General features: G+C 29.4%; 1 protein-coding gene across 4 annotated transcripts in view; it reads left to right on the top strand.

The window, feature by feature from the left end:
- Nucleotides 1-27,500, top strand: part of LOC140450148 (pyruvate dehydrogenase phosphatase regulatory subunit, mitochondrial) — a 767,651-nt gene that overhangs the window by 283,457 nt on the left and 456,694 nt on the right. For all 4 annotated transcript variants that reach the window (XM_072543593.1, XM_072543594.1, XM_072543596.1 and 1 more), the window contains exon 8: nucleotides 4,858-4,971. In XM_072543593.1, the coding sequence (XP_072399694.1) occupies nucleotides 4,858-4,971 (114 nt within the window). The remainder of the gene's footprint in view (nucleotides 1-4,857; nucleotides 4,972-27,500) is intronic.

The raw sequence follows: 27,500 nt of genomic DNA, 5'->3' as shown, positions 1-27,500 counted from the left end.
AAACATAATTTTGTTTCAATTCTCAACAATACTAAATAAATCTCAAAAACCAGATAAACGATATGCAAAAAAATTATTTATTCTCTTGGAGTGAAAAACTTACAATGTAGAACTTACATTTAAAAATAAATTAGTATAGAAAAAAATAATTTTTAATAAAACTTATAATTAGTATTTCCTCCATTGGCCTGTGTACATGCCTGTAGGCGATTTGGCATGCTGCCGATTAACTGGTCGAGCTGGGCTTGCGGAATTCTTTCCCATTCTTTACGAGCAGCATCTTTTAGTTCTCGAAGTGTAATAGGGGGATTGTTTCGCTTCTTGATGCGTGTTTTGAGAATGTCCCAAGCATGTTCAATAACGTTCATGTCAGGGGAATTCGAGGGCCACTGTAATGTACATATTCCTTCTTCTTACAGAGAATTTTGTGCTGCTGCTGTTTGATAAGGAGGTGCGTTGCATGCATAAACACAAATTCATCACCTACCGCCCCTCGGAATAGACGTAGGACAGGATTTAAAACTTCCTCGATGTACACAGCACCAGTGACTCTTCTCTCCAGAACCAGCAGTGGCGTCCGTGTACCACTCATAATACCACCCCAAACCATAATACTGCCACCTTCAAATGGGACACGCGGTTGGGCTGTTGCTAGTCGGGCTTGTCGTCCTGGGGCCCTCCAAACCAGTGTTTTTCGCGAACCAGATACCAAGCCAATTTTTGACTCATCAGAGAACATCGCGTTTTTCCAGTTAGGACCATGATGCACTATTTCTCTATCCCATTGCAACCTTACTATTTTGTGTTGGTAGGTTAGTTTGGGAACACGTAGCGGTCTTCTACGATACAAATTTACCGCATTTAGTCTGCGTGTTATTGTTTGCCGTAAAATATTCAGTTCTTGAAGCCTAGAAATTTCTCTGGATATACCACTTGTAGATTCCAGACGATTTCTACGAGCTATCAATGTTATTTGCTGGTCTTGTGCTGCTGTTGTACATCGACTTCTACCACTTCTGGGACGATCCTTAACGTCATTTGTATCTTGGAATTTTTTTTAATTTTCGATACAGCACTCTGAGTATCATCAACAATATTCGTGATATAACTTTGACTAAAGCCCTGTTGTAACAAAGCAATTACTCTAGATCTGGTAAAATGAGATATCACATTTCTAGGCATTTTTAAAGGCTCTATTCAAATTTAAACAAAGACTGAAATAATGTGTAAATACGCTAATCAGTTGAATGTGATCAAAATCATACAAAAACGATTCAAATTTTTTATCATTTTCATTTAAAAACGCTATAGAATGAATATCAACAACAGTTTTAAAACCACCATAGGCGTAGGTATTTTATTTGTACGTATTCCAAACTTTTGGACATGTGTATATGTATATATATATATATATATATATATATATATATATATATATATATATAGGGTTTTTATCGCGGTTCTCAAAGAATTAGTTTGTAAGCACTTTTTGGAATTATCTTTATTGTATCTATTATGAAACACACATATATATCTAACATAACCAATGCAAAATTTAAAATAAACTATCTTTAAATTGAAATTCTTATGAAACTAATTAAATTATATAGACAATGTAAAATTTAAACAAACTATCTTTAAAATTGAAATAATTATGACACTAACTAAATTATATTAACAAAATTTTGTACCTTTCTGTCACTGAATGCCTAAATGAACTGTTTTCCACTATATAGATTTTAATCACCACTCAATGTCTTCGTTCTCAGCCTCGGTTATCCTTGTTTTTGTGAAATTACTTTTTCCAATTATCAGCTTCCACCAATTTAAAATATTTTTCTTCTTAACAGCATTTATATTTATTCTTCTTTTTAATACAACAATCTCCAATCACCAAATATATTATATAATTTTAATTTTCAATTAATACTTCCTTCCATTATCCAATCACCATTTATACATAACATAATGTTTAATCTTCAATAATATTTTCTTTATTCTGTTTCTTAATCTTCATTGAACTCACTATATTGAACATTTCACCAACTGATTGACTGTATTCTATCTTGAACTATCTTGAAAATAGGACCGACTGACTTTATACTGACTTCGTAACTGTAACTAACTTTCTTACTAATTGACTGGCCATCTTGAATCCAAATCACCGAGTATTTATACCTTTTCAATGTTCCAGAACCATCTGGCAAGAAATCATATTCGATTTGTTCCATCTCCTACATGTCTGAATTTTCTGGAATAGTCCATTTCGCAAACAGGCTATATTCTGTGGTCTAGAGAATTCTTTACTTTTCTATCGAGAATTTTATCGACATTTAGGCTTTTCAGATCAGAATATAAACTTAAATCAGTGACTATATATAAACTAAACATTTTTAAACTAACACTTAACCCTATTTAACATTCGCAATTATTAATTTCTCTAACTGTCATTTATTCCGAGTATTTATATTTGGTTGCCTAATCACATGGCTCACTTAAATATATTTACAATATTATAAGTATTAAAATAAAACTTCTTACACTTATTATATGCTAATTTCTTAAGAATACCCTCATATAAATAATTTTTATAAAATTTTCTAGTATATAACTTATTAAAATAACCAAATATTTTTTATATCTAACATTATCTAGTGTGTAACTTATAAATTATTTTCTTTAAACACTATTTTTCTTTCTCCTATATTCATATCATTTCAATATATATATATATATATATATATATATATATATATATATATATATATATATATATATATATATATATATATATATATATATATATATATATTTACAAAAAAGATGCCAATAAATTAAAAGAAAAGGGTATTAAACAGTATTCTGTCAGTTATGACCTATATAATGGAGACCGTGACATTTACATAGTTATCAGCGAACAGATTAAAAACAACGCAGAGAACCATCGAACAAGCTATGTTGGAAAATTCTCTGAAAGGACATTACGAAACGTTTTTCACTTATGTTTGTCATACAGCAACAATGATCGCCAAATAACTAAAAATCTGGTTTACAAAAGATGTTTAGTGTAGAAGATATTTAAATTTTAACACCAATGTCCCCTTCTCACATAAAATAAGTGTTATATTTAATCTAACGGACAGAGTAATTAATTATACCTATAGTTACCGATGTAAATAAAAAAAAAATGAGAAAAGTCATAAATATGTTGAAAAAATAATTACCCAACGGAATTTTACATCCTCTTATTAGAAAGAGAGAAGATTTGCCATCAAAAATACTACATATACCATAAATATTGGATGTAAATCACCAATAAATACTTTTCAAAATTCAAACCTATTGTCTATGTGATGTATTTTATAAAATAAATTGTAAAGGTTGTTACTCATCATGTATTTGACAGATACATCAATATTTACATAGACGAATTATTGCACATAAAAACACTATAAGAAATAATAAACCCAACACTACAGCCGTACTTACACTTTCTGTGGAAAATAACTATTATTTTGACTTAAAAATATATAGATCATTTTTTTCTTCTTCTTTTGATGTAGACATGTCTGTTTTTCAATGTGCCTCCAGTAAGTTGTCATTCCATCGTTTGCGTGGTCTTCCTACTGATCGTTTTCCTATTGGATAACCGTCTCTTGTCGTCTTTACTACTCCATTTGTTGTCATTCAGCTTATATGATCGTTGAATTCTACTCTTCTATTTCTTATCCAGTGCATCTCTGCTATTTCTAACATCATTTTTGTCCCTTGTGTGTCAGGTCGTGTTTCTGACGCGTATAAAATAATTATATAAATATTAGACAAATTATAACAAAAGATGTACATTACAGAATATATATTATTTTAATAAATAATTGTCAACTCATTTACTACGACTGTTATAGTTTACACGTTGCACATATATAAACCATATTATGTACCATTCGTTATTAACGAATTTGCTAGTTTCTGCTTAACTTTATAAAGCGGTGTAAATTGTAATTAATAAAGTGATTTAAATTGATAATGGTCATTCGCCTAAACGTTTTTTATAGTCCGAAGAGTTTTAATAGTCCTAGATTGATAAACTAAGAAAATTTGGACAAAATTAATATTTAGAATTCACTTAAAAAATATACGCTCCCGGCGTGTAGACTTTGGTCAGTCTTTTATTCGTAATTATCCCTCCGGTAAGTGTAGAATATTTCTCAAGTGAGCTATTTTTGAAAACAAAAGTTTTCAGTGTTTTATTGCTTGGTAAAATATTTCCCTGTATTTCGAATTCTGCACCAAACTCTTATATCACGCAGACACGAATGTAGATTTCTCTTTGAACATCTTTTCCTTTTAGCCTATTCATTAAAATTAATCTTAATATCTCATATTTACCCATTTGTTATTATATGTCCCAAATAGGAAATTTTTCGTTGTTTTATTGTTTGTAACAGTTTACGCTCATTTTCAGCTCGATTTAATACTTCCTCCCCAGTCCATGATCAACCCCATGAGATATGCAGTAGTTTATTCCAATATCTACATTTCGAATACTTCTATATGCCATATATAACTTTTACCAGTGGAGATGTTAAAGATGTTTAGCGATAGAAACCTATTTTGTTTTTTACCCTTATTTATACTATGCACAACATTTATCACTGTACTTCATAATAGTTAATAGAATCGATCAATCCTACCTCCTTACAAATTTCTTTTATAAATGGGTATTAGTTATTTCATCATTATACATTAGTATAATACATCTAACATTAGTTTAAAACTTAAATACGTCTCTAAATCAAAAGATAAATAGAAAGAGAAAATAAAAAAATTTAGTAATAAATTTTTATAAATTTTCAGGTAGAAATTTAAGAATGTCTCCTGTGTATCCGAAGTTTAGGGAGATAGGTGCCGTTTTTGGTCAAGTTATGGGGTACGAGAGACCAACTTGGTTTGAAGCGGAACAATCAGGAGGTAATTCTTTGTCACTTTGGTGTCGAGTACAAATTCTTGGGAGTAAATTAGATCACATGTAAAGTTATGCAACAATGAGGGCCATTGACGTATTAAAAAATTTCTGCCCATTTAAGGACTTAATACTTAATTCATACCTTATTTCAGTTTAAGCTAACATAAGTGCTCCTGATGAGAGGTGAATACTTCGAAACACGTGCAGAGCAATGATAGAGCTTGAATTGAAAAGAAATGCAATAGGTTAATTTAATTTCAACGTCTATTTTCTACGTACATAGTGCAAAAGGTGGTGTTTTCAAGGATAAACTGTGTGTGTGTTGTCGGAAGAGAAGTCTCCTGACTTCTCTTTGCTTTATATGGAGGTCGCTACTACCGTACTTAGGCCCGGTATGTGACATTATAACGGCCAACTAGTTTAAAGTATTTCATTTCAGTTTAAGCTACCACAATGTCTTGAAGTAAATACTCCGAAATACATGTAGGCAATATATATATATATATATATATATATATATATATATATATATATATATATATATATATATATATATATTAATGTGATATTATAAGTCAGAGGTGCGCCAAACAATTAATTAGCTAATTAATTAATCAATTAAACTTATTTAAATGATGCAATTATGATTTTATCACACTATTTAATTTTCTTATCTCAGGGTTATATTCGTGCTTCAATATCTATGCTTTACATATGATAGGTAAGGTCTGATGGAATACCGGAATAATAAACATATATGATACAAAATTATATATTGAAATAAAATTCACACTCAAATATCTTAAACAAAAAATATCTCATACAATGATTATCAAAATTTTGTTCTACGTACGTGAACCTTCAAAAATTAATGTTATATACTATATAAATTAAAATTTCAAATCAAAATTGTTGTTCTATATCTCCTGATAAATATTTCTATCTTTTCTGAAGCAATTAAAAAAAAACTTTGTTGATAAAGAAAAACTGACGAATGGTAAAAAAAAACTATCTCTCTGATGATAAGTTGTCCAAATCCTCGTTCCTTGTAGCCTACACTATCTATTCTTAGCAGTTCCCTAGGTAATCAGCAATCTTACAACAAATTATTGCGAGCCTCTTGTCTTCAATGATCTCCTTCAGATGCACGTATCGTTCAAAAGATGCTAGCCTCTTCTCCTCTCGATAAACTGAATCTCTCGTTCCGGCCTGAACAGTGACTCTTGGAATATATAAGTAGAAAAGTATGACTTACAATATTTTACTGGATCAGCTTCATTCAGGATACACTTAGTCCACGAAAACTCACAAAAATTCACTTCTAATGCTTACTATCACTTGGGAACCGCCAAAGAACAACCACTGTTCGCCTTGCACCCTTGGAAACAACTGATTCTCTTTTCTCCCTCAAAAATCCAGCTAAACTCTCATTCTTACATAGCTATCCCACTCTTTTTCAATGTCCTCCAATCAGAGTTCCTCACACTTCTCCCCATCTACCATTTAGATGACAAACAACAATTTTACCTACAATTATAAATTTCCTAAAAACTATTAACATGCTAATCGGTTTCTACAAATTCTTAAGAACTAACGGAGAAATATGATTTCTAAATTCTACCCTATTGTCTTATTCACTATACAAGTCCATTTGGAAAACCCGGTCGTATTGTTCATTTCACTTAAGCTCCGTCACTCGAATATATTTTACAAAGAAAATAATTTATGCATATCTTTAAATTTTGTTTACTACAGGTAATCCAAAGATAATGGACTTTCATTTCTTCGAAATATCTTTTATAGTTTATTAGGTGAATTATTTGACTTATATTTTTTACTTTGAAATATTTTAAAAGTAAACCAATATTATTCTCAATTTTTACATAGCATAACAACTCTCCAAGATATCTTGAAAATTTATTTAGATGGTCTATTTAGTAAATTTAATTTTATTTTTGGCTGATAAAATGAATCATAACAATATATATATATATATATATATATATATATATATATATATATTGTTATCTTGTGTTGTTTGTTTGAATGATGAGCAATGAGTATTTTTAATAATATAGGGTTTTTATCGCGGTTCTCAAAGAATTAGTTTGTAAGTACTTTTTTTAAATTATCTTTATTATAACTATTATGAAACACACATATATATATCTAACCTAGCCAATGTAAATTTAAAATAAACTATCTTTAAATTGATATTCTTATAAAACTAATTAAATTCTATAGACAATGTAAAATTTAAACAAACTATCTTCAAAATTGAAACTGTTATGACACTAACTAAATTATATTAACAAAATTTTGTACCTTTCTTTCACTGAATGCCTAAATGAACTGTTTTCCACTATATAGATTCTAATCACCACTGAATGTCTTCGTACTTCGGTTATCCTTGTTTTTGTGAAATTACTTTTTCCAATTATCAGCTTCTACCAATTTAAGATATATTTTTCTTCACCAGCATTTATAAACCACCAAGCAAACCAGCAAAACAGCATTTATATTTATTCTTCTTTTCAATATACCAATATCCAATTATTATAAGTTGATTTATACTAATCTCCAATCATAATATATTTTTAATTCCTTCCAATATTCTTCTAATATACTTTTATAATCTTCAATAATTATTTGTGTATAATTATAAATGTGCATAATTTTTAATCTTCATTTAACTCACTATATTAAACAATTGGACTATTTGTAACTGATTGACTGACTTGAAAATTCTGAACAATTGACTTCACTAACTAAATGAGTCTATCTTCTACTAACTTTCATAATAAACTGGCCATCTTGAAACCAAATCACGGGTATTTATATCTTTTCAATCTTCCAGAACCATCTGGTAAGAAATCATGTTCGATTTAGTTCTATTTCTTCTATATGGATGTTCTCGAAAAAAGTATCTGTTCGATCCACCGACATAATCATTATTCCAGAATGTTCCAACATAAACAAAGGTCAAATTCTGCATTCTGGAGAATTCGTTAATGTTCTATTGATAATTTTGTTGACATTTAGGCTTTTCAGATCAGAATAAACATTTAAATCATTAAATATATATAAATTAAACATTTTAAACTAACATTATTATTATAACCCCACTTTATATTCCTAATTATTTAAAATGTCACTTGGAGGGTATGTATATCTGTCTATCACTCACATGCATAGTTGGTTTCCTATGCACATGGCTCACTTAAATATATTTACAACATTAAACTACAACTTTTTACAATTATTATATGCTAATTTCTTAAAAATGCCCTCACATAAATATATTTTTATAAAATTCTCTAGTATATAACTTATTAAAATACCAACTACTTTTAATATCTAATATATAACTTGTAAATTATTTTTAATCGCTATTTTTCTTTCTCCTATATCATATCAATACCCCAAAATAATATTTAAAATAAATAATTTACTTATTATTTTTTTAAATATTAATTTTCTTGTCCACTAATTTAATTTCTTATTTAAAAATTGTTTAGAATTAAAAATTGTCTATTAAATACATCCCTGTTCGCTGTCTATGTCAAAGTGTCATGTCAAATGGAAGTTTGTGTGTTGTATTATTATGTTTACATTTTACAATGGATGTTAGGATACAAATCTAGGAATTATTTCCATTCAAAGGGCTTTCATCCATATAAATTGGTAAGTTTTATACTTTATTACATTAGAAAGACATTTATAAAATCAATTTTGTATCTAACCCCAAATTATGATTTTTAGGGTACAAAATAATTTCCATATGTATAGGACAATAAATATGATTGAGTCAAATTGATTCACAATAATGAAATCTACCATCTATTTAACAAATCAAGTCTATTGAATAAAATGGATATATCAGTAAGCTGTTAGTGTTTTTATAATTAGTGTTAAGTTTATAGTTATAGTTTACCAACTACTTTTAATATCTAATATATAACTTGTAAATTATTTTTAATCACTATTTTTCTTTCTCCTATATCATATCAATATATATATATATATATATATATATATATATATATATATATATATATATCGGCGGTGCAATGCCACACCCACGAATATGCAAAATGAGCGTTAGCAGATATTCGACGTTTAAACTTTCAATTAGTTGCCCAAATTCAGAATTTAAGACATTTTTTGTACTTTTGTTAACAGTTGTCATAGTGTATCAGGTATTTACGAAAATATCCATCAATTTTCGAAAAAAAAGTTACATTCGTGATTGTGGCATTGTAGGTTTTGTAATAAAATGTATATACGTAAAATTAAATCAACCTTTATTATGGTAAAAGTGAAACAAAAAGAACTTTCTAATATTGAAAACTACAAAAATAAAAATAATAATATAGTAAAACACTTAAACAATATTTTAGAATAATTTAGTTTTCGTCTGAATCCTTGCTTTCATTTGGCTCCGATACATTGTCTCTTATATTTTTATCGGCATCTATAGAATTATAAAAGTTATGATAGTTAAAATGAAAAAGACAGTCAAGATTTGATTTCACGTACAAAGCGTCTATGTATCTGATTATACGTATTTCACCTTAATAAGGCTCATCAGAACAGCTATTCCTAGGCATTCTCAACGTGAAAAATAAATCTTTCCTGTCTTTAAGAAACAACACTAAAATGGCTTCGAAACGGACGCAATAGCGACATCTGATAATAAATCCGTAAAATATGGGCTTTTTATAATTTCAGCATTTAATTTACTTTGTACCGTTTGACCTGAAGATGCTTTGCAAAGTGTAGAAAGCGAAACCGTCGTTTTGGTAGTAAAATTAAATTGATTGTGAGTAAGTCTTATTTTATTTCTTTTACCTATTTATTTCTTCGTTTGTCGTCCCCTCTGGTATTGGTGGTTCATTACCGTCACCTTTAGCAAATAGGGATCGAAAGTATTCGTTCATCTCTTTTCTTTGTCCTCTGATTATTCTCCATATTTCTTTTTTTGTTCCGTGTTCCATCTATTTTGAGAAACTAATGGTTGTATGCCTGTTGTGTTTGTTGTATTTTGTATTGTAAAAAGGCTTTTTTCTTTTCTTCACATTTTGTCTTCACTTCCTCTTTAAACCATGGTGTTTTATTTTTTGGTATGTTAGTGTTCGTTACTTTCCTCTCTCCAATTGATTCTGTTGCTGCGGTAATTATGTTATTTTTGAGTTTATCCCAGCTTTCCTCGATGTTGTCGTTTTCTAATATTTCATTCCCGGCGATCTTCTCTGATATTCTTTTCCTGTATAAGTATTTCGTGGATTCCGTATTTAGTCCTTCGACTTTTATTTTTGTTTGTGTTGGCGCCGCTCTTTTGGGTGGGTAGTATTTCAGGATTATTCTTATTTTACATAATACTAGGCTATGGTCGCTACCTACATCTGGTGAGTTGAGGCATCTTACGTCGTTTAATTTTGATGGATGTGTATCTCTGTTGGTTATAACATAATCTATCATAAATCTTTGTCCACGGGTGTTATTAAATTTATATTTGTGTTGGTCTTTGTGGTCAAAAAATGTGTTGTTTATTCTTAGTTCGTTATTCGTGCAGAAGTTGATCATATAATGGTTTGTAAGGCTAAATTCATCTGGTCTAAAGCGTTTCGAACTTGCATGTAATGGTTAAAATCAAAGACGAATTGGTTTAAGTCTGTTCGGATTTTGTTGTTTTCTGCGGCTATTATTTCTTGATTGTGGGTTAGTAGCGTCACGGTCTCGATATAGTTGTTCATTAGTTCTTATTAAGGCTTAATTGGTTATTGATGTTATCTTATATACTAAAACGCTAAGCCCTTTTCTTGTCCACCACTTTACTCAAAAACGATAGTAGATAATTAAAATATTTTTTCGGAATATTATTAGTATAACGTATGAAATTGTCAAGATATACTTTTGGTACAAAAATTCACTTCCGGTTTTGAGATGACCGGAAGTTAAAATTTACTTTAAGTTTTAGACCCCACAATGTATATATGGATCGAAAGGTCTCGTCGAGATGAATCTAAATATGTACATTCGGTTGCCATCCGACACCGGAAGTGACCCGAAACGCGCATAAAACGTCAAGATAGAGCAAATCTGACACCGGATTCGTGATCAGCATGCAAAATTAACTGCTAAATGATATCCATGTCGACATTTGATGAACTAAAAATTGCATTCCGGTTTTGAGGTCGACTTCCGGTTTCGTTATTAGTCAAATCAATAGAGAATTCAACGTAGAGTTCAAAAATGTAAATTCACGAAATTATCATTTATAGTTTTTGAGTTATTGATAAAAATATTTTTACTTCCGGTCATTGTATATATTGTATATTTTTCTCGCAAAATAAAAATTTCATTTAAAAAGCTCAATGTCGAGTTGGTCCGCTAGTTAATAATATTTTGTTGATTTAGTTCAAGTGACTGATTTGTAACATCGTATCTTTCTGCGTCTTCTTGATCTAAGTTTCCTGAGATGGATTTTATAATATTTCCTAATCCATTGAAAGGCCTCTTTTATTTCTGGTTGCTGGATAAACTAAATCGAGTTTCTCTTGGGCTGTTTTGAGAAGATACTGCAATGTTTTGTCGAAGTTCTGTAGACTGTCGAAGTACGGCTGACTTACTCCATTTTCTATAGCTGTGGTTGTAGTTTGATATTGATATTCCAATGTTTCAATTTCTTGTGCTATTGGTTCCAATTGGAAATAGTGGATGAAATCATGGGTGCTAGTTTGGATCCTGGCTTCTCCAAGCTTAACTGGAAGGATCCCTGGATTGTCTCGAAGGTCCTGGATTTTCACTTCTTGGGCTGTTACTGAGATACATCTGTAAAGTATTTTTGCGGTTAGTTTTTATTTGTGGTTGATATTTAATATTTTTCTTATACACCGTAGTATTTTGGGTATCAACAGTAACAGGATTGTTTGTTCAAGCTGTTAGGCCGTTGTCATCTGAGATTAGTTCTCGACGTTTCGCCAACACTAGCGGTTGGCATCTTCTGGAGATGTTACTGCTTCGCTTGTAAGCTGAAACTGACGCCGCATTGTACTACGGAGGCCATATTTATATTTTCTAAATTATGGGTGCTTGTACTCGTAGAAGTTTTAAGTTATCGAGGCCGATAAGATAAAACATCAAATGTTTTATGGAATTTAAAAAGGTAGAATTTTAAATTTATATTAAGAGTTAAATTCTGGAAAGATTGGAATTTCAGCATAATATTCTTGTGAATGGTTTTCGAATATTCAACTGACTACGTGCTTTACGTGCTAAGCGGTTCGTGTTTAATAAATTTTTTATAAAATTTGTATGTAATTTCGTTGTTAAGAAATGATTTGGTTACCCTTGCGTCAAGACGAACTTTAAGGGGAGGATTTTTAATTTCGATATACGGAAGCTCTTTTTTGTCTGAATAGAAATGGAGTTCGATTACGTTTCTTAGTTATACTATTGGATTTTTGAAAAATTTACATCTTCTTCGTATTGGACATTTTTATAATCTTCTACGTGGTAATCGTCTGAATATGCGTCCTGATTTGGATAGTAGTATGCCAATTCTCCATAGTAGGCATTGGTAACGTTTTCGTCTTGTGGTTCAATATTGAACTGCTCTTCTACGGTGAACTTTGGGGTATGTGGTTGCTGTGGCTGTGACCTAAAGTTTCTGAAGCTTGAACCTCTGTTATGTCCTCTTTGGGGAGTACTTACAGACATCGGTGTTGGTTTGTACTGTTGTGGTGGTCTGCTTGCCCATTGGTTAGATCTTGGAGGTTGTGTGTTTGCCATTAATTGCAGCCTTGGTGGTTGGAATCGAGCGGGTTGTATTGGCCATCTTGGGATAAATGTTGGTCGGGACGGTACTGGATTACTTCCGAAAAATGTTTGATATAACTGTGGCCTGGGCATAAGTTGTCATTGTGGTGGTGTTGTGAACTGCGGCTGTCTCTGGGGTTGTATGTGGTTAAAAATCTTATTTGGCAATGAAAAATTGGTTGTTTTCTGCACATATCTAATATTGTTCATCCAGGAAGATGAATTGAAGAGCGAAAGCAAGATTTGTAGGCCTCATTGATCGTATGGTTGATCCCATTGGTGCTCGTAATCCTGCTAAGAACGTAGTTAGGGCCTGTTGTTGAAAGAATTCCTTTTTGCTCCTCTTTACATCTGCATTGTCGGTATGTAGTTCGATATGATTTGAAATTGTGTTCAAAAGTGACATAACTTTCTCGTGAAATTGTTGAGGAGTTTCATTGGGTCCTTTCTTCAAATTTGCCACGTCTCTTGTAAGTGAATTTTCATTACGTTGATCGACAAAATTTTGAATTAGTGTGATCCTTATTGTGGGCCAATCTTTACACCCATATACGGAAATGACTTCTCGAGCTCTTCCTTTAATTGTAATCATTATACCTCAAGTTATTTGATTTTGAAAGTTGTCGAGATTATTATGATCCCAGAATATTTAATTAAGACTGATGTCTTAAGTGGGAACCCAGTCTCGGATACTCCTATCAACAAATATTTTTCATTGCCATATTTCAGAGATATCACTCGAGGGTTAACAAGGATTCTGAAAAGTGTTGAAAATAGCTTTGGTAATAATAATAAAAACATTAATCCTGATGTGGCTTGTAGATCAGCCCTAACAATTAATAATCTTTATTCTAAGATAAAAGATAAGACTCCCATAGATAGGCTTAGTAACATTGTCTACAACATTCCATGCCTCTTTTGCAGCAATTCCTACATCGGCCAAACATCTCAATTATTGAAATCACGTATTACACTACACAAAAGTGATTCTCGACTTCACCCTGACCGCTGTGCATTAGCCAAACATGTCCATTCCACTGGTCATCTCATGGACTATACTAACACTACAATTCTCCACCGTGAGAACAATATCTAAAAGAGAAACAAATCTAAAAGAGAGTTCATTGAAATGGCTTATATTTTCCTTAACGATTTCTCCATCAATGTTAAGAGTGACATTAAGAATCTAAGCGATATATACCACTTCTTACTTAAATCAGATACCAAGAACAATAAAACATCACAGATTACTAACTTTACTGATATATCCATTAACAAGTAACCTACTTTAAAAATTAATTTTCATTAACTAAAAAAGATAACATTCCCTTACTTTTCTTAGATACATCTCAATAAGATATTATTATAATAATACATGAACAATATAATATAATTAAAAAAGAAAATCTAAAATAATATTTCCCTATACTGGGATTTAATTTCATTCGGTTTTACCAATGAACCTTAACGACAAAGATTCAAAAGAACTACTTTAATTGTCAGCACATGCGTTCTGGTTAAAACAGAACCTCACATTTAAATTTTCTATCAATCAAAAATTTAGTTATTGCCGACAATTCAAAGAATTACCTCCTTTTACATGTAGTTACATTGGGTTTTTCGATTAACCTTGGGTAAACCTTTGCGTTTTAAGTGCAAAGCTACCATACATTTCCAACGTTAAAAAAAACTTTTTTGCACATAGTAACAAAAAACACCACTATGTTGTTACTAGCAAAGTTTTTTAACATTCTAACTCTACAATTCTAAGTTACGGTAGGATCAATAATGTTTTTAATAGATAATATATGGTAGCTAATTATAATTTAGCTGATAAAAAGACAAAGAATGAAATATATTATATCTTAACGAAGAATAGAAACCTAGTAGAAGACGTATCAGTATTAAATCAGTTTGACCTAGGAAGCGATCATAGACTAATAAGAACAAAACTAATAATTAACAAAAAACTAGAAAGAAAAAGAATACATGAAAAAAGATACAAATGGACATCTGAAGAAATCAAAAATAGTGAATTAATAAAAAGATAGCGCATGCATTAAATCAAGTTAGCATGCAGCAGATAAACTCCAATGATATTGATCATTTGAATAACCTTATTACCGAAACAGTGAATAAAAGCCTTCTGCAACTGAAAAAACCAAAAACAACATACAATGAATTAGACAAAGAAATATTACAACAAATAAAAAGAAGGAAGATCTTAAATAAATCTAACAAAAGGGGAACCGACGAATATAGAGAACTTAATAGGCAGATTAGAAAAGGAATCAGAGAACAAAAAAGAAAAGAAAACGAAAAATTAATAACAACAACTATTGAAAAAAATAAGAGTATGAAATGCCTCAGACCGACACTAGGACGACGTCAGATGATATCTTTAATGGGAAAAGACGAAAATGAAATCACAACTAGAGAAAACATACTGACACGAATAGAAGAATTTTACACAGAACTTTACAGAACACATCAACAAGATGATGAGATGAGACCAGCGCGGAAATTAATAAAAAATGTTGGATCAGAAATAATGCCAAAAGTAACAATTTCAGAGGTAACTACAGCATTGGAAAACATGAAGAGAAATAAAGCTGCAGGAGAAGATAGTATTACCACAGATATGATATTAGAAGGAGGTAAGGAACTAATTGCAATTGTAACTAAGCTTGTGGACAGTTGTTTACATCAGGGCAAAATCCCTAAGAGCTGGAAAAACTCTAAAGTAGTCTTATTACACAAGAAAGGTGATAGTCGAAAATTGGAAAACTACAGACCCATCAGCCTACTGTCACACCTGTTTAAAATACTCACCAAAGTCATAACTACTCGACTAACAAGGAAATTAGACGAATACCAACCATATGAACAGGCAGGTTTTAGAAAAGGCTATTCAACTTCCGATCACCTGTTAACCACAAAAATATTAATAGAAAAATGTAACGAATACAAGTTTCCAGTTTTCCTAGCATTTGTAGACTACGAAAAAGCTTTCGATACCATAGAACACACGGCCGTAATAAACGCAATGCAAAATTGTAGAATAGACAGCAGATATATTAACTCAATAAAAGAAACTATGAACCAAGCTACAGCTACATACTACCTAAATGAAAATGAACACACGAACCCTGTACCATTAAACAGGGGAGTCAAACAGGGAGATACTTTATCACCCAAACTGTTCCCCTTAGTTTTGGAGGACGTTTTTAAAAACCTAAATTGGAAATATAAGGGAATAAACATCAATGGCCGCTACCTCAGTAATCTACGATTTGCAGATCACATAATCCTGATAGCTACTGACCTACAAGAAATGCAAACCATGCTTTTAGAACTACATACCGAATCTTCTAAAATAGGACTGAAAATTAATTTAAACAAAACAAAAGTCATGCACTCCGAAGACACCGTGACAATAATAAACGATAAAGTTATAGAAAAAGTTGAAGAATATATATACTTAGGACAAAAAATAATACTAAATAGGGAAATTCAAACTGAAGAAATAAAAAGAAGAAGAAAGTTAGCTTGGGCAGCATTCGGTAAACTGAACTATATACTCAGAAATCAACAAATTCAATTACATCTTAGATCTAAAGTTTTTGATGCATGCATTATTCCGATATTAACTTATGCGGCACAAACATGGACAATCACAAAAAAGAATATGAATATACTTAGAGTCACTCAGCACGCGATGGAAAGAGCAATGCTAGGTATATCACTTAAGGACAAGAAAACAAACACATGGATAAGACAGAAAACCAAAGTCACCGATGTGGTGCAAAAATCATTAAAGTTGAAATGGGAATACGCTGGACATGTAGCTAGGAGCGATCTAAACAAATGGCACAGATCAATTTTAACCTGGAGACCATACCAACACAAAAGACCCAGAGGCAGACCTCCTATGAGATGGACAGATGATCTGAAAAGGACTGCCGGGAAAAATTGGCTACAAGTAGCTTACAATAAAAAACAATGGAAAGGAAGACTTGAAGAGGCTTATGTTCAGATGTGGACGTGAATGGCTAGATGAAGAAGAAGAAGAAGAATTATAATTTATTCTCTTTCAGCCCTGAAGAAGCCAAATTAATTCTCTTTGGCGAAAACGCTCAGCGAAACAATTGATACTCATTAGAGTCTTTCTTGCAGATTTCCCCAATATTTAAGAGTTTACTATATATATATATATATATATATATATATATATATATATATATATATATTGTTATGATGTGTTTTTTGTTTGAATGATGAGCAATGAGTATTTTTAATAATATAATATATAGGGTTTTTATCGCGGTTCTCAAAGAATTAGCTTGTAAGTACTTTTTTAAATTATCTTTATTATTACTATTATGAAACACACATATATATCTAACCTAGCCAATGTAAATTTAAAATAAACTATCTTTAAATTGATATTCTTATAAAACTAATTAAATTCTATAGACAATGTAAAATTTAAACAAACTATCTTCAAAATTGAAATTGTTATGACACTAACTAAATTATATTAACAAAATTTTGTACCTTTCTTTCACTGAATGCCTAAATGAACTGTTTTCCACTATATAGATTCTAATCATCACTGAATGTCTTCGTACTTCGGTTATCCTTGTTTTTGTGAAATTACTTTTTCCAATTATCAGCTTCTACCAATTTAAGATATAGTTTTCTTCACCAGCATTTATACATCACCAAGCAAACCAACAAACAGCATTTATATTTATTCTTCTTTTCAATATACCAATATCCAATTCTTATAAGTTGATTTATACTAATCTCCAATCATAATATAATTTTAATTTCTTCCAATGTCCATCCAATATTCTTCTAATATACTTTTATTAAACAATTTGACTATTTGTACTTGATTCACTGACTCCAACTAACTTTCATATTTCTTAATAAACTTTTCTGACTGACTTCTTGAAAATTCTGAACAATTTACTAAATGTGTCTACTAACTTTCATAATGAACTGGCCTGACTTCTGACTAAAAACTGCCATCTTGAATCCAAATCACGGGTATTTATATCTTTTTGGATATTCTAGAACCATCTGGTAAGAGATCATGTTCCAATTTCGTTCTATTTCTTCGATATGGATGTTCTCGAAAAAATATCTGTTCCATCCACCGACATAATCATTATTCCAGAATGTTCGACCGTAAACAATGGTCACACTCTGCACTCTGGAGAATTCGTTAATGTTCCATTGATAATTTTGTTGACATTTAGGCTTTTCAGATCAGAATAAACATTCAAATTAGTAACTAACACTCTAATTTAATAAAATACACATTTCAAACAATATATTATTATAACCCCACTTATATTCCTTATAATTCTTAATTTCTATCTGTCACTTCGAGAGTATTTTTGGTTGCCTATGCACATGGCTCACTTAAATATATTTACAACATTAAAATACAACTTTTTACAATTATTATATGATAATTTCTTAAAAATACCCTCACATAAATAATTTTTATTAAATTCTCTAGTATATAACTTATTTAAAACAACCAAATATCTAATATTATGTAGTATATAACTTATAAATTATTTTCTATAAACCCTAATCGTATCAATACCCCAAAATAATATTTAAAATAAATAATTTACTTATTATTTTTTTAAATATTAATTTTTTCATACCTTATTAAATTTAATAAATCAAATTTTTTTTTTATTTAAAATGTGTTAAATACATCCCTGTTCGCTGTCTATATCAAAGCAGAGAACAACGTAGCACAGTTCGGCTATTCTATGGTCAAACTGTCATGTCAAATGGAGCAATGGATGCGATATCAGAGAATAAAATATAACCTTAATTAAAAATATAATCAATATGGTGTTCTGTTTATTTATAGACAAAATCTAGGAATTATTTCCATTCAAAATAACTTTCATCAATATAAATTGGTAAGTTTTTTCACTTTATTATATTAGAAAGACATTTTTATAGCAATTATAGTATCAATTTTGTGTCTAACCCCAAATTATGATTTTTAGGGTACAAATTAATTTCCATATATACAAAATTCAACAAGTATGATGTCAAATTGATTCAAAATAATGAAATCTACCATCTATTTAACAAATCAAGTCTATTGAATAAAATGGATATATCAGTAAGCTGTTAGTGTTAAGTTTATAACCTAGATATATCATTACTTTTTGAAAAATTGTACATTTTTCTTGATTTATTTTAAGTCCAACTTTATCTAATCTGTTTATTATAATTTTTAGGTGTTTCTCATGATCTTCAGCCGTTTTAGAAACAATTAATATATCACCAATGTAGTGAATTATAAAATGTTCATATTGATCCAAAATATCATGAAGACATCTACATAGAACACTGCAAGATGATTGAAGTCCAAATGGTACTACTTTGAATTGATATACTACTCCATCTATCTGAAATCCTGTATACTGTCTACTTTTTCTTTCTAGAGGTATTAACCAAAAACTATGCTGTAAATCGATTTTAGTGAAAAATGACATTCCTGTAATTCTTCCTAGTATTCCATCTTCTAACATATTATTAATTGTTTTGTTTACTTCTTCTCTGTATTTATATGGTATTGGGTATGATTTTGTTTTAAAATCTTTTTCTTCTTTAACTTTTATACTATGGATATAATTTTGTGCAATTCTATTTTCTTTATTGACAAGTCCCTTGTGTTGCTGCAATATGGAAATGACTATTGATTTATATTCTTCAGGGCAATTTAAAACTTTCATCATATCTTCTTCTTTACAAATAACATTATTCTTCATTATGTACTCATTATTCCTTGCTTCCAATTTTACGCACTCCGCCTCGTAGGCATCCATCTGCTTAAAATTTCCATTCCTTAAATATTCACTACAATAATTATTCTTTACATTCTTTTTGGACATTTCCCTATCATCAAAATACATTTCTTCTTCATAAACATCATTATTTTCTTTTAATAATATCCTATCAACTCTTATTCCTTCTTCCACCTCATCTTTCTGCATAAATTTAATTATTTGCCCTTCCAAAGTTACCATTTTTTCTTCAAAATCTATCTTTACTTTCTTCTTTTCCAATTCATCATTTCCCATTAATATATCAACACATAAATCCTTGACAATAAATCCTTGCATATTAATTTCTTTATTAAGAATATTAATTTTAAAATTGGCTAGTTTATCAATTTCACCCAACTTCTTATTATTTGCACCAATAATTTTAATTTTTGGAATCTTTATTATATCTGATAGTTTTAATGTATTAAAAATAAAATTCTCTGAGACTAAAGTACTTTCTGAACCAGTATCTATCATAATTTTAATCATTTTATTTTTGGCCAAAGCATTTATATAAATTAAATTAATAGAGTCAATAATTTTATCTTCATCTAGAGAAATAAATTCAGAAGGTTTTTCATAATAGCAATGGCCTAACTTGTAATTCAGAAAGTTTACTGAACAAAATTTTGATTATTAGAATTGTCAGATCGTATCTGACCACTTGAATCTGATGTCCTATGTCCTTCCCTACTATGACTTCTACTCACATTTTCCTGCCTTGTAGTACTTCGTTCCCTGTCTTCGCAGCTTCTATTCCTTCGAACACAATTTACCTGTCTGTTATAGTTAGGTCGCTCTGTATTTCTTCTATTGTTAAAATCTTGTCTATTATTATTAGTACTGTTATTAAAATGTTGTCTATTATAATTAGTATTATTATTAAAATTTTGTCTATTATAACTAGTATTATTATTAAAGTTCTGTCTATTTGGATTACTGTTATTATTATTAAAATTTTGTAAACTATCACCATACCTAGTATTATTGTTATATGATTGTCTATATTGTTGATTATCATTTTTATTATATTGAAAGTTATTATTGTTTTTTCTGTTGTTATTATTACTTGTCATATTGCCTCTTTGTATTCTTTGAATAAAATTAATAAAACTATCTATTGTTTGAATATTTTGTACAGTTACGGTTTGCACAACATCAGCATCAAAATGTCTAGATACATTTAAGACTGTTTCATCCTCTCTAAGTGGTGGTTCTAAATATTTTGCAACTGTTATCAATTTCAATGCATAATCTACCATATTTGATTTTAAATTTTGTTGATTATACTTTCCAAAATATAGAATTTCTCTAAACTTGGCTTGCTCGAATTCACCCCAATAATAATTTAAAAATTTATTTTCAAATGTTTGAAAATTATCTAAATCATTCTCAATACTAGCAAACCAAGTTGCTGCATTGTCATTTAATGTCAATCTAATATAATCTTTAATATCATTAATATTATTCACAAATCTTAATTTATGTTTTAAACTATTTATGTATACTCTAGGATGCAAATTTTTTTATATTACCAGAGAATTTAATCCCAGTCTCATTTGTTAAATTTAAGTAAGGTCTCCCTATGTCTCTCATTTGTGAAATATCATCTATTCTCTGTTCCACATTTCTTATTTGATTACAATTTATTTGGATATTTTGTTGTATATCGTCTAATTTTTCTTCTGTGTTTCTCCTGTCTTCATTAATTTTTACTTCTAAGTTACATTTCTCCAACTCTATTTTCTGTTCTATATCTATTTTATTATCTTGAATAATCCTCTTTACTTCTGTCCTCTCATTGTCTATCCTTTTCTTGTAGTCCTTCCGTATACTTTTTATTTCATTTGCAACTTTTTTTTCTGCAGCTTCAAGTTTCTTATCCATTTGTTTTTCCATTTGTTTTACAATTTTATTATTATTATCTTCTATTTTCTTTTCTAATTTTCTATAATTCTCTTCTAATTTCTGTTCCATTTTTTTCATGTCTTCTTTGACTTCTTGTGAATTCTGTTCCATTTTGTGTTCTATTTTTTTCGTATTCTCTTCCATTGTCTTGTTCATCTGCATCATTAATGACATCAAAGCTGCCATATTGACATTTTCCTCTCTTTCTGGATTCATTTCTGTAGTATCTTGTGGAACTTGAACTAAACTCTCCTCTTGTATAGGTTGTGTTTCTACTTCCAAATCTTCTTCATTCTTTTTGCTTCTTGTACCTTTCTTTCCTTGAGACATTTTGAGACTTTACTTGTTCAAATATAATTAAAAATAAAATCTATAATTTTTCCTTTCTACTGATAATTAATTTAATTATATGAGAGCACTTATCTTCCCAAACTAATTCTTTTAAATAGAGAGCCACCGCGTTGGGTGCCAAATTGTTATGATGTGTTTTTTGTTTGAATGATGAGCAATGAGTATTTTTAATAATATAATATATAGGGTTTTTATCGCGGTTCTCAAAGAATTAGCTTGTAAGTACTTTTTTAAATTATCTTTATTATAACTATTATGAAACACACATATATATCTAACCTAGCCAATGTAAATTTAAAATAAACTATCTTTAAATTGATATTCTTATAAAACTAATTAAATTCTATAGACAATGTAAAATTTAAACAAACTATCTTCAAAATTGAAATTGTTATGACACTAACTAAATTATATTAACAAAATTTTGTACCTTTCTTTCACTGAATGCCTAAATGAACTGTTTTCCACTATATAGATTCTAATCATCACTGAATGTCTTCGTACTTCGGTTATCCTTGTTTTTGTGAAATTACTTTTTCCAGTTATCAGCTTCTACCAATTTAAGATATAGTTTTCTTCACCAGCATTTATACATCACCAAGCAAACCAACAAACAGCATTTATATTTATTCTTCTTTTCAATATACCAATATCCAATTCTTATAAGTTGATTTATACTAATCTCCAATCATAATATAATTTTAATTTCTTCCAATGTCCATCCAATATTCTTCTAATATACTTTTATTAAACAATTTGACTATTTGTACTTGATTCACTGACTCCAACTAACTTTCATATTTCTTAATAAACTTTTCTGACTGACTTCTTGAAAATTCTGAACAATTTACTAAATGTGTCTACTAACTTTCATAATGAACTGGCCTGACTTCTGACTAAAAACTGCCATCTTGAATCCAAATCACGGGTATTTATATCTTTTTGGATATTCTAGAACCATCTGGTAAGAGATCATGTTCCAATTTCGTTCTATTTCTTCGATATGGATGTTCTCGAAAAAATATCTGTTCCATCCACCGACATAATCATTATTCCAGAATGTTCGACCGTAAACAATGGTCACACTCTGCACTCTGGAGAATTCGTTAATGTTCCATTGATAATTTTGTTGACATTTAGGCTTTTCAGATCAGAATAAACATTCAAATTAGTAACTAACACTCTAATTTAATAAAATACACATTTCAAACAATATATTATTATAACCCCACTTATATTCCTTATAATTCTTAATTTCTATCTGTCACTTCGAGAGTATTTTTGGTTGCCTATGCACATGGCTCACTTAAATATATTTACAACATTAAAATACAACTTTTTACAATTATTATATGATAATTTCTTAAAAATACCCTCACATAAATAATTTTTATTAAATTCTCTAGTATATAACTTATTTAAAACAACCAAATATCTAATATTATGTAGTATATAACTTATAAATTATTTTCTATAAACCCTAATCGTATCAATATATATATATATATATATATATATATATATATATATATATATATATATATATATATATATATATATATATATATATATATATATATATATAAGTAAAAAGTAATGGCATGTCTCGCAAAACAGAAAACCAAAAATGGTATATCGATGGAAGGCAACCGTATATACGTATTTCTGACTATTGGTCGTCTTCAGTACGGTGCAGCCAAGTTAGAAAAGAGGCATATTAACTTGGGAAAGAATCACTACAGGAGCAATATATATATATATATATATATATATATATATATATATATATATATATATATATATATATATATATATATATATATTATTATGATTGTTTATTTTGACTTTAATCTTAGTTTATTGAGCCAATAAAAAAGAATTATAACTTATTTGTTATCAAAAGTAAAATAATCCTTATATTACCTGTGTTCGATGGATTCAAAAGATTATCTAGTTGTCTTTTATCGGGAGAGAAGAAAGGATAAGAATACAAATATATTATATTACAAAGATTTACGTTTCTTTATTTTATATGAACGAATAAAACAATTATTAAATTCTGTCGTTATCTTATCAATCAGCATACAAGAAAATAAATCAAGTTTTTATAATAATAAGATTATAAAGCTACATACATTTATTTTACGTGAAAACCAATTTTACTTAAAATTTTCTTTACTTGAAACAAGAAACAACAAAACTTTAAACTTTTGATTAGCCTAACAAAACCTCAGTTCTTAAATTTGAATGCTAATGACCATGATGTCAAACCGATCCTTCACAGATATAAAATTCAATTGTACAAACACTTACAGCTTATTTTCTTCTTGAGTTGTATGTTGGAACATACCCAGAAAAGTCCAGTCTCCTCAACGATGTGATCTCTCCTCTTTGGCACCTCGGCTCCTTCTTAACGTCTCTGCAAACCTCCTGCAGACTACACAAAAAACACCTGATTCACTTCTCCAAACTCAGCTACTTATTTATGACACCAGGACCTCCTTTTGTCAACTTGATGCCGTAAGAATACTTTCACATATCTTTATAAAATGCCCACGGTAGATACAAGGACCTCTTTTAATCTACTTGTTATCTCCTTCTGCAAACTATTAACTTCTTTTCGTTACGCCGGTATCCAAACTCACGAACCACACCCTATCTTCTTTCGATGACCAAAATATAACTAACTCCTCCGGTCTCCTGATCGGCTCACAAATTCCCATTTAAAAACGACCGTCCAATCAAAAGCTCAAATTGTGTTTACCATGATTTTGGAAAAGCCTAATTTCGGTTTCAGAGAAAAACTAAATAGCTTACTTTAAAATTGGTTTTGTCAATACACACTTTATACATATTTCAAAAGATTAGAATATGGTCATTTAATACTCGACTATACAAACAATGAAAAGATTAACTAAGACAGGTAAAATGTCTTCTAATTCTAAACAAAGGTTTTTTTGATAATTTTGTTTGAAACGGAAAAAGGTCGTTTGCCAAACAAATTTCTATTCTTATCTACACTAAATCTTATCTTAAATTACTATATACATTTTTGTTTATTCGGGCCGTGCAAGTTCGGAAGAGCGACACCTGGTGTCGTAAATTAGCAAAATTTACTGCACTTTCATGTTAGATCGAGGTTACCGGATAAATGTCAAGGACGTAGCCCCAGAAAAGAATAAGAAGAAAAAGTCAGATTGAGGTTATGTCGGTATGTTATTAAAAGGTAAACATTGTATGTAGTGTAAATACAAATAAATATATTATTAAATTACATCATTACTGTTAATATGAATGCAATAAATTTTTTCAGGGGAGACAACAAACTTTTGGAAATTTTTGTTTTAGCAAATAGAAAAAACCAAGATATACATTTGTGTAGATATAACAAATTTGACATTTGAAGATATTTTATTTGATTAAAGTTATTTGATCTTGTTTTAATGGCATAGATATTAATCATTCAGTGAGTTACAATCAGATTATAGTGTAATTATTGAGTAATTGACTTGTTACTTATCTCAGTAAACTTAACTTATTTATTCCTCGCATAAACGAACAAAGCTTTAAAATAATGCATAAATTAGCAGGTTAAGCCCATGATATCATCATATTGGTTTGAACAATTAATTCTTTTCCTGTAAACTTTTGGACAGCGAATCTATCTTAATGCATCTTCAGAAAAACTTGAACTTGATGCATTTTTGTAAACTTCAAAAAAATAAAATTTAAACATTAAACTTGATTTTTGGGTTAAAGTGAACTCTAAGTGAGTGTTATGAAACTAAAATTTACACTTAAAAGTGAACTTTTATTTATTATTTATTTCAAACTGACTTTAAAATCGGGCACAAGAATAATGCATAATTTAGGTTATGTTACTTATGCTTTTGTATGATATAAATCCACTTTTCTGTTTGTAGTAATTTGTGTTTCGAAGTTGGAAACGAATAAAACTTAAATTGACAATTTTTTGTTGTATTTTTACAATTTATAACACAGAAGAACCATGAAGAAAATCTCATTTTCTTCATGGACAGAAGGTGTAAATAAACACGAATATGAAATATGACAATTTGAGAATTGACAATATGAATTTATGAAATCTATGAAATGTGCAGTAAAAAATGCAAGATTTCTCCGCTACTCGCGCACGATCGTTTCCCGTATCACATCCAAGTACTTGCACGTCGCCAATAATGATATCTTAAAATTTTATTCCGACGGATATTTTTATTTATTTTTCTTTTGTTGGGATAGAAAAAGTATGACAATATATATATATATATATATATATATATATATATATATATATATATATATATATATATATATATATATATAGTGTAGGTAAAAGTTTATGGTCGGTATTGTAAAATTTAACAGGATATCTAACACAGATATAAAATCAAATTTTCAGCGAATAGACAAAGATAACAATAATATTTCCCCTTGGTCTCCCCTCCATATTTCTTATTGACGTCCATTGCCCATTAGTGAGACGATTAGTTCCGATCAGAGATATTTTACATATTTCTGGTTCCGATCCTAATATACATAAGAAACTAGAGGTGGGTCGTTGACATTTTTATCATAACCGTTTTTCGTAAACTAGTAACTAGTTGATTGTTTACCAGTAGTTTCAAATAAGCGAGTACACAAACAAACATATTGGCCATTATCGTTTATGTGTATAAGTATTGAAGTGAAAGAACCTAGCGAAGGATATATTTAATATAACTTGAAAAATAAACTAAACAATAGAAATAGTAAATATTATTCACATTTACATTACACATTATTAAATCGCGAATCGTCAAAATTGACATTTAAAAACATAAGTTTGTCCACTTTTCTTGTTAACCGTGTTCTTTTTTATTTAAAATTAAACCAGATTTTGAACATGTGTTCACAAGGAACAGATTTTGTTACAATACTACAATATTTTATGAATATATTGGTTAAGTTAGGATATACATGTCGATGTTTTCCACCACTGTAATGGACAGTTCCAATCTCCGTTCGAAAATTTTTGTGGGTAATTTATCATCAGACAAATACATGTCGACTTCTTTTATATCTCTCGATACAGGTGTATGTTTAGATGAGTCATGTCCAATTAATTCATCAAAAATACACCATGGATTTAAGTCATCTTTATCAGTTTTTTTTTTCTTGTACTGGTTGTTTTTCAATAGTACAATCTTCTTTTTTTTTTATAGAAGTAACCAGCTTATTGACTCTTTCTTTTGTTTTTTTACCTTAATTTTTATCAGAAAATCACTGCATTTTAAGTCATTATTTGTCATTTGGTTGACGTTGAAAATAAAATAACTAGGTATTTTGATTAATGAATGAGTTTCGCTTTATGATTGATCTGCATTTTCTATTTCAAATCTTTATTGATAGTTGGTCAAAGGATTTATTTATTGTAAATATTCAATTAAGAATTCTTTTTCTTAGTCAAAATTATTGATAATTTTATTTTCAAAAAATGCACATTTGTAGAAGATGCAGCTTTTATGGTCCACTTTCTGAATATTGCAATGATTGAAACTTCTCCTGACGCATTTCTGTCCATT

Source organism: Diabrotica undecimpunctata, chromosome 9 (genome assembly GCF_040954645.1).
Source record: "Diabrotica undecimpunctata isolate CICGRU chromosome 9, icDiaUnde3, whole genome shotgun sequence".
Classification (NCBI taxonomy): Eukaryota; Metazoa; Arthropoda; class Insecta; order Coleoptera; family Chrysomelidae; genus Diabrotica; species Diabrotica undecimpunctata.
Note: the sequence above shows the minus strand (reverse complement) of the source record. Positions and strands in the feature narration are given on the sequence as shown.